Source organism: Pseudocercospora fijiensis (assembly GCF_000340215.1).
Source record: "Pseudocercospora fijiensis CIRAD86 unplaced genomic scaffold MYCFIscaffold_11, whole genome shotgun sequence".
NCBI lineage: Eukaryota > Fungi > Ascomycota > Dothideomycetes > Mycosphaerellales > Mycosphaerellaceae > Pseudocercospora > Pseudocercospora fijiensis.
In genome coordinates, this window is record NW_006921542.1 from 1,440,991 (window position 1) to 1,450,446 (window position 9,456).

At 45.9% G+C, this 9,456-nt stretch overlaps 2 protein-coding genes across 2 annotated transcripts; both read left to right on the forward strand.

Annotated features, from left to right (window-relative positions):
• Positions 1-2,855: 2,855 nt before the first annotated feature.
• On the forward strand, positions 2,856-3,560 carry MYCFIDRAFT_200546 (uncharacterized protein; the record flags this gene model as incomplete). Its single annotated transcript, XM_007933766.1, has 1 exon — positions 2,856-3,560. One exon carries the CDS (start codon positions 2,856-2,858, stop codon positions 3,558-3,560), a length of 705 nt encoding a protein of 234 aa, XP_007931957.1.
• Positions 3,561-3,620: 60 nt separating this feature from the next.
• On the forward strand, positions 3,621-9,155 carry MYCFIDRAFT_179780 (uncharacterized protein; the record flags this gene model as incomplete). Its single annotated transcript, XM_007933767.1, has 11 exons — positions 3,621-3,634; positions 3,663-3,912; positions 3,964-4,776; positions 4,808-4,868; positions 4,901-5,333; positions 5,368-5,597; positions 5,633-5,747; positions 5,813-6,100; positions 6,183-6,313; positions 9,002-9,047; positions 9,107-9,155. 11 exons carry the CDS (start codon positions 3,621-3,623, stop codon positions 9,153-9,155), a joined length of 2,430 nt encoding a protein of 809 aa, XP_007931958.1.
• Positions 9,156-9,456: the final 301 nt, after the last annotated feature.

A 9,456-nucleotide genomic window follows, 5' to 3' on the forward strand; every position in this document is an offset into this window, starting at 1 on the left:
ATATAGAATTAAGGCATAGTCTACTTTTCTAATTAGTTAAAGTTTAGAGCCTATATATTAAGCGATAGAAAATTAGGCTATATAGACTTTATTCTTTTCTAAAATATAGGAGGAGGTTTAGGAGGGTCGTATATAATACTTACTTACAGTACTACTAAAGAGTAACGACGTAAGTTCTAAGCTAGCTAAGATATAGTCGACCTTCTACTTTAGTATTCTAAAGGCCGCAAATCTCTACTACTATCTATTACGCCTCCTTCGTTTAATAACTACTAAATACCGATAGAGGGAATTAAGTTACTTAGACAAGATTAGGCAAAATAAGCTTAGACTTCCGCTTTAGTATTCTTTACCTTTATAAAGCTATATACTCTTACTCGCGACGTTCTCTCCTAGTATCTCCGGAGACCGACTTTATAGATCGAATCTCTAGTAGGTTTTTTCAATAAGATATACTAATATTTTATTAGAAGTAAGATATATATAGTTAATATACCGCTTTAATCTTCTTTCTTTTCGGAAATATACTCCTAATAATTACTATAGGATACCGATAAAGAGTATCGGAAGTAGATCTCTTAGGTAAGATAGGCTAAGATATAGATATAATTAGCCTTTCTTGTTTCGTTTATAAACTTTTAACCTATACTATACCTCGTAATACTCTATCCTAGTACCCCTAAAGACCGACTAGTAATAAACTCTTTCTTAGTCGGATTATTAGAACTAGTAGATAGTAAACCTTATTATTAGATACTCTAGTAAATATAATATTCTTAGAAGCGACTAATCTATACTTAGTAGATAGATATATTACTAGAGTGCCTAGTATAGATAACGTTAATAGGATAGTAGTATACTACTCTAATATTCTCTATTTTTATAAATCCTAAACCTATACTATCGCTAGTAGTATAATAGGAAAGCTTAGCTCGCTTTTACGAGAACGCCTAGACGTAGTCTAAGGATATAAGGCATTAACGTACTTTTAAGAGGAATACCCCTATTAGAGTTTAGTTTCGTAGTTTATTATTTACGATCGTATTTCCTATTCCTACTGCTACTTATTATATACTAGGATAAAGCGGCTACTCGCAATAAAGTTATAGTAGGAGAGCGTAAGATACAAATGTCTCCCTATATATAGTAGCGCTACTTTTAATAATATTGCGGTTTATTTTTGGAGTATCTATAATAGATTTAGTTTGCTTTTCTGCTCGCCGCCCTATCTGTACTAAGCGTCGCAGAACTAGCAGTGCTAGGTAATACTAAAATCTCGTAGTAATAGTGCTTTTAGCTAGATTGACCAAATCCTCTAGCTGGCGGTCTGCTAACTAACGCTAGTGCTACAGGGCTCGCCGTTCCAGACGTCCTATGTCTTGCAAGCTTGCCAACTGGTGCTGCTCTCATCATTATTATCATCATCATCATCATCATCATTATCATCAAAACTGCCGTTACTCTCGCGCAGACATCCTCCCCTAAGCCGATTTGCTCGACAAGGTAGCGGGGTGATGAGAAGAAGTAGTGAAAGAATCGCAGACCTTCGCGCAGAGATGCTAGGCAAAGAAGATCATGGTGGCAGAGGTAGCATTTGGCTCAGCAGCGATAAGGATTGATTCACCGATCCCCTCTGACTGCAATAACTAGATCCCGCGTTTCGTCTCTGCTATGCTTCCAACAAGAATATCCTCGGCCATTCTTGCTCCCTACAACCCGGTAGCAACGCATGCCATATCGACACAATCATTCTCACCAGCGACTACTAAGCTGTCTAGTCCAAGCAGGCCTTGCTAGAAGGAACCAATCACATTTCTAGCCAGGCGAATGCGGCTGTAGATGTCATCCATCACTTCCTCTCCAGCTATGATAGCATTGGAGACGGCAGGGTAGGCAGCGTGTGTCGAAGGCCATGATGAAGTTAGAAGCGTGGACGCGGGCATCGATCGTGAGGCACGCTGACGTATGAGTTGAATGTTCGGGGTGTAGGCAGCGGAGAAGTTTATGCTCACGGCCATGGCGGCAAAGTCCAATGCCTGGCTGACGGCTGACCACGTTTCGTGAGTTTCGTGAGCCCCGTGAGTCTCGTGAGTCTCTTGAGTGTGAGTTTCGTGAGTTTCGTGGGTTTCGTCGGTTTGGTGAGTTTGGCGAGTTTGGTGAGTTTGGTGAGTTTGGTGAGTTTGGTGAGTTTGGTGAGTTTGGTTAGTTTGGTGAGTTTGGCGAGTTTCGTGAGTTTGGGTTTCGTGAGTTTCGTGAGCGCTTCCAGTCAGTCCGAGGTTCTCCAGTTGAGCGCAGATAGCAGATGTGTAATGAGGATTCGTGGCGCGATGGGGCGAAGATGGGAGGATGAAGGCAAGCAGCCACCACGCAAGCCAGAGATACGCGGCGGCATAGATCAAGGCCATGATCAAGTAGATGTAACAGGTCCTCCGTGGGCGAGCGTACATGTGAGCTGGAGATGGAATTGTGATGGCGTGGGGGTTGTTTGGGTCTTTTCTCTGAACCTACAGGTGGTGGTGGATGACATCCCCTCTGTAGAGGTCACGATTGAGTCCCAGCGGCAGGAGCAACATCACACAAGCCCTGGGCAAGCGCGGCAGTGAAGTTGGCCTGGGTTCTGCCTCGGGCTCTGGGGAGGCCTGAGACGGTAAAGGCCAGGAAAAGTCGGCGATGTGAGCGGGAGTGATACCGGTGCACCAACCGAGGAACTTGACACCGTACAAGCAAAACCTGGCTTCGAGTGGACCTGGGTGAGTGTCTTGTGTTTACAGCGGACACGGCTATTTGAAGAAGTCCCAGACTTGGTGAGCCTGTTTAAGCCGTGGCGTGATGGTTTGCTTGTAGGCACGCTCTTCATGAGCATTGGCCTCTTGCTCAGCTTCAGTGATCTCTTCGATGGGATCCCGCTATTGCGGTTTCATGGCCGGACTGCTCCCACCCACGTCTTGCTGTTGTTCGCCTCCGCAAATGCCTTGCTATTGCTCGCCGGCACCAATACCTTGCTGTTGTTTGCCGGCACCAATGTCATGCTGCTGTTCGGCGGCACCAATGTCTTGCTGGAGTTCGCCGCCGCCAGCGTCTTGCCGTTGTTCGCCAACGTCTTGCTGTTGTGTATCGGCGCCAATGCCTTGCTGTTCGCCGGCATCAATGTCTGGCTCTTCGTTGGCAACGATGCCTTTCTCTTGGCCGCCGACGAGGTCTCTCTCTTCCGCGCCAACGAGGTCTCTCTCTTCCGCGCTAACGAGGTCTCTCTCTTCCACGCCAACGAGGTCTCTCTCTTCTACGCCAACGAGGTCTCTCTCTTCCGCGCCAACGAGGTCTCTCTCTTCTACGCCGACGAGGTCTCTCTCTTCCACGCCAACGAGGTCTCTCTCTTCCACGCCACCGAGGTCTCCTCGCCCCCACCGACGTCTTTCTCTTGGCCCGTCTCCTCTTGCGATCCTTGTTCTGGATCTGAGCCTATACCTCGACTATGGGCCAACATGTCCAGAGCACCAGGGCTTGTAGAAGATTCGCTGTCTCTGTCTTCGGCCGCTCTCTCGCCTTTCGCTGTTGACTGAGTAGGCACAGCGCCTTCCAGAAGGTCCATGGAGCGGTGCGAGCGGACGAGGCCTGGAGCCATGAAGAAGCGAGCGTAGGTGAGTGGTGAGTGGCAGTGGCAGTGGTGGTGGTGGTGGTGAAATCATGTCTATCGGAGTCGGAGTATCGGAGGCCTCTGCTTCTTCAGTACAGCATGCCAAGCCAAAGCTTTGCTTGTGCTGGCTGCAAGCCTGCTTTGGCGAAGATGCAGTGATGTGTTCAGTGATCTCTGCTGCCACCACATTGGTCTCCAAATTCGGGCTAAACCGGGCCAATGTTCCGCTCTCGACTTCGAAGCTGCTCGAATGCATGCTTGCCAGCCGAAGAAGTGATGTGGAAAAGGATGCACAGCGGCAAATACTGCGAGGCTGCCATGCGCACTAGAAGCTGAATCTTCTGCGTGCCAGCCGACGTGCGATTAGTCAGCACCTCAAGAATTTGCTAGGTAAACTGCGAAACATAGTACATCTCTTTGCCGACGCATTTGCAAACCTTGAAAGTGTGCCCGAAAGTTTTCACCAACCGAGTTCTTTACGACCCGAGAATATTGTGAGTTCCCACAAGGAGATGCACTTGGGGCCCAGCAAAACATGTCTCTATCCAGATCGACCTCGATTAGTAAGCCAAGCCAAGGTTGCACCTCAAACATTGCGAGATCTGTTCCTCTTCGACCACGCAGCTGCAAACCTTGAAACTCTCGGAAATCCTTCTATAAACCGCCCTCGTCACCGACCAGAGGAAACGGGGAATTTCGAGAGGGAGATGCGGACAGGAATCAGTCCAAGGAGTGCCGCTCTCCGCCTCCGATCCCACACACCTCGTAACCGTGCCCCACGAGTGTGGGGGAGGCAGTTCTTGATGATCCGAAAGTATGGTGAGATTCCATCCAGAGATGCATTTGGGGCCCAGCAAAACGTGGATTCAGATCGATGTCCGTTGCAGAGGAGAGCCTGGGCTGGGCTTGGTCGGGCCGAGCCGAGCGGAGCCGAGCGGAGCCGAGCGGAGCATGCGTCGCCAATCTCAGTCAGCTTCGACGCTCTGCAACGAGCAGTCAGCGTCGGCGTCGACTTTCCCGCGCGCGTGCTTCCGTCAGCGCAGAACGAAGAAAAGCCGCCGCCGAGCTTCATCTCCCGTCTCTCTCTACATGCATCCGTCGCTGCAGAAGTGGTCGTCGGTCGACCATTTCACCTCCCGCCGGTTAGAAATGTCGCCGCACATCGCACGTGAGCTTCATCTGCTGTCTGTGGAACGGCACTGGTCGTCCGTCGAGGATTTCATCTCTCCGGCCCGTGCAGAAATGCCATCGCACCTCGCAGCTCAGCTCTATCTGCTGTCTCTGCGCAGGTGCTGCAAAACTGGTCACTTGTTGACAATCCCATTTCTCCAGAAGCCGTAGAACTGCTGCCGCACGAAGGAAGTATATTATTCTCGACACCACTGCCTACTCTTCCATTCCCACAACCCATCGCCTACGCTCTCCGTCTCATCCTATCACCCTACTCCGATCGAAGCTCTTATCCAACTCTTCCATTTGCTATCATCCCATTGACTCACTACCTATCTACTCACCACCCCATCTACTCACCACTACCGCTATCGCCTTCCACTATCATGTCCATTACCACCAGTTCTGCGGACAAGAGGCCATCACCGCCAAGCATTCTCCCAACCCGCGCCAGTCCGTCGACCTCATGCGCCCTACCAGCCTCGACACTGAAGGCACCGACGTCTACCAGAATGCCCCAAGCAAGCTTGTTACCTGGATCCTAAACCACATGTTATCCAAAGCCCTGCCGAAGTTAACACCCAGCCTAGCAAGCCACTGGCGCCCGTCGACGTCCCCGTCCACGCCTGCATTACCACTTGGCATGCCACAGCCTACTCGCCAAAGACTTACGACTTCTCCGTCCCAATCGATGCTGCTCAGCAGTCTTGGTCCCCCCGGGCGCTCGTTACATCGTCCCGCATACCAAAGACACCATCATTTTACAAGGCCATGCATTCAAATTTGGCGGAGCGTCTGCCTCCGCCTCCTCCACCAACACTCCAATAGCACCAGCCTCCACTACATCAACTTCGGTGCCAACCACTGCGCCGGCTACGCCTGCGCCTGCTCCAGTAATCGAAGTCCAGCCCGACAAGTTCCACACCGACACAACCGAGTTCATGTGCTAGCAGTCTCTGGATTTCACGCGTAACGACTTGGACAAGTGGCTGAACCACAATGGCATAGCTGCAGCTTTATCGAGGCTCTGCCTATGCAAGCCCGTGCCGCTGCCGCCGCCGAGGACCTGTCAAGCCCGATGGCCGCTTTCAAGGAGGACGCACAGAAGAAGAATGATCGCACCGGGGATCCCAAGGCCCGAATTCTCAACATGGAGCACGAATCGCGCCTCCAACGCCCAGCGGGAGCAGCGCGACGCCGAGACCCGCGACCCGAAAGCCCACAACGACTTGCTTCAATCTATGCAACATCGCCAGCCTTCGCCGCCAACCACTCCTCCTATCCTGGATCGCATCCGTGACGACAACCTCGATTCCGCGCCGTACTCTCGGCATGTCCGCTTCGCATCGTCCGCCGAAGACCTTCCGCGCGGCACGAGAGCAGAGAAGAAATCTAAGGATCAGCACCTTCTGTTGGCCCTCAACATAGACAGCGTGCTACGTAGCCAATTTGGTATGCCAATGGGCTCCGCCAATCATTCCGGCTCGCTAGCGCCCACTCCCAAGCCAAGTAGCAAGGGCACGATATTTGCTTCTATAGAAGACAACCTACGTAAGATAGGCATTAATATTAAAGCGATCGCTAAACTTCTATATTCAAAATCCTAGTATTATTATAGCGTCTCGTAAATCGTAACCTTTTACTATACTACACTATTATATAGTATTTAAGTATATTACTATATCTTAGTATTATATTATTACCGTATTACTATCTACGGCCGAATTTAGTTCCCGTAGCTCTATAATATAGCTTTTAAATATATTACTATATTGTAGCATCGTAGTACTACTATTTACGCCCGACTTTAGTCCCTATAGTACTATAATATAATATTACTATCGATAGACGAAATAAGTTCTTATAGTACCGCGCTATAGTAATATTATTAACGTCCGATTTTAATCCTTATAGTACTATTCTATAGTATTACTATTAACGGCCTAAACCAGTCCTTATAGCACTATACTATAGTATTGTTATTAACGGCCTAAACGAGTCCTTATAGTACTATACTATAGTATTACTTTTAACGGCCTAAACGAGTCCTTATAGCTTTATACTATAGCATTTAAGCACGTTATAGTATTATATTATTACTATTATTATAGTATTACTTTTATTATAGTATTACTATTATTATAGTATTACTTAGACCCCGCAGTAGTTCGGGTTAGTTTAGTTTAGTTTACTAAGCCGAAGATCTAGTTTAGTTTAGGTTAGTTTGCTAAGCCACTATAGGATTAGCTAGTTCGAACTATAGAATTTATCGGTTTCTAAGAAGTATAAGAATGTCTACGTAACTCGAAGCAAGCCCTTTATAAGATACGAGAGTATAGCCGGTAGCGTAGCCGGCATTTTTCAGTTATAGGAAGGTACTTATATAACCCTAAATCTATAGACAATTAGCTAAGGGCACTAACTAATTAAAAGTATATATATATATAAGCTATTATAGTTTAGTTTAGAAACTGTACTTATTAGGTATAAAGTTTATCCTTTCGCTCGCTATTTAATTCCCTAACTGCTCGGTAGAATGTTATTATCTAGATCTAGGTAGAACTTATCGATTTCCTTAGAAGCCCTCTTTAAGAAGTTCTAACACTTTCTAACTAAACTATTCTCTAATATTAAGTACTAGGATAGCTCCTCCCTCGGTATCGGTATAGTATATAAAAGAGCTATAAGGCAGCTCTATATAACGTTCTGCTAGTTACTCGCTATACTAAGGCCGAATACTAGTTCGTTCCTTAGAACTCTTAGTTATTTAGGAGATATTAAGGGTAGAGTAGGTAGTAACTTCGTATTATATAAGGAGGTAGAGGCTACTATAGAGGAGTCCTTTAACCTATAGAAGATAGTAAAAGATACAGAGGCAGCTATAGGTCTAGGTACCTAGTGAAATTTCTAGTAGGTAGAGTATAAGGATATTTAGAGGGAGTATTAGGTAGAGTTACGAAGGCAGGTATATAATATAGTCTAGAAAATAGGGATAATACCTATAACTATAAGTATTAGGCTCTTTAACCTTCCTTATTTTTCTCTATTTTCTTTTATAAAAATCTAAACTAATACAAATCAACCGGAATATATATCTTCTTCTAGTTCTTTTAAAAACGTAGTAGCGTAGCCGCTAGCGTAGCCGGTAGCGTAGCCGGCCTTTTTACTCCTTATTACTAACGGGGTTTTCGAAGACTTCTATTCCGTATAGCTAATAAAGTATACTATACTATATATATATACTTAGAGAGTATTTAGAGCGCGGTATATAGCGCCGTATAATAGCGGCTTATTTCGTATATAGAAAAGCTTGTAGACGATACTGCGAACATCCTTCCTACTAGAATATCTATCCTACCTAGTACTATCCCGAATGTAGATATTCTAGCCTTTTAGAATCTAATCGAGTGCTTTCAAATCCTTATCTATAATCGTTATATACTTCGCGTAGATAGCTATAAAGTTAACCGCTAAAATAGTATTATTATAGTCTAAAAAGAGGTAGAAGAGAAACATATATCTAAAGATACGAACTAGGTAGGCTTGTATAGCCTCTTAAAGGGCGCCTATCGCGGAGGCTTAGAAGCGAAGGTCCGTTCTATAATCCTAGGCAATTTCGCGAATAAGTCGTTAGAAAGGAGCTTTACGGATTAGGAGATTAGAACTCTTCTAATACTTCCGAATCTTACGGAGGGCTACGGCTAAAGAAGGATTAATAAAAAGATAGTAAGAATACCGGCTATACTACCGGCTATAAATAGGACTTACTTCCTAAACGCTATCGACGCTTCGTACGATTATTACTACTAGTAGTAGAAGCGCTAGTTATCGTCTTGTGTAGAGCCTTACCCGCCGTTATCTTACGCGGAGCCTTACTCGCGACGCCCTTTCTAGTACCGGATCTAGCGGTAGTAGTAGTAGCCTTCTTACGTTAATATACTATACTCGTTCTACTATTTCCGGTCTTATTACGACCTATAGAAGTAGTAGGTCCCTTCTTACGAGGCGTCGTAACTAAATTAAGTAGACTCGGTATTATGAAAGTCGTCGAATTAAGGAAAAAAGTGTATTATAAAGGTGTATAAAGGCGCGCGCGGAGCGAGGGTGTTGTAGAGGTGGTAGATCTAGAGTATAGAGATGTAGGTATCGATACGAAGGTTAAATGTAGCGAGAGAGGTGGTGTTGCGGTATCGCTAGGTGGTGGAGTAAGCGTCGCGCGAGCCTGTATTGTAGTAATATTGGAGTAAGGAAAGACGGTAGGTACGGCCAAAAAAGGCAGGTACGGCAAAGTTTGAAATACAGCCGGTATACACAGCCGGTACAGCAACAGGCGAAAGCCTCCTCCAAATAAATAGCCGGCGTAATAATAGTGTCCTACTACAGTATAGATATTCTTCAGTAATGCCTTTACTAGCTATAGTAATCTTACAATCAACCTAGGCCTATCACTAGGAAATATAAGAAATATTAGGCAGGCTATACTAAACAAGCTAGTTATTTAGTAGGAAAAGGCCTACTACTGTCTCTATATACCGGCTACGAGTGCCGGCTATTGCTCTAAATTTAACTCTACCCTATCTCGGAGGCTAAGGTACCGAGCGGAAACCCTATAGCTTATATTTACTCGGTTGTCGTAGAGCGCTTATAGGTAA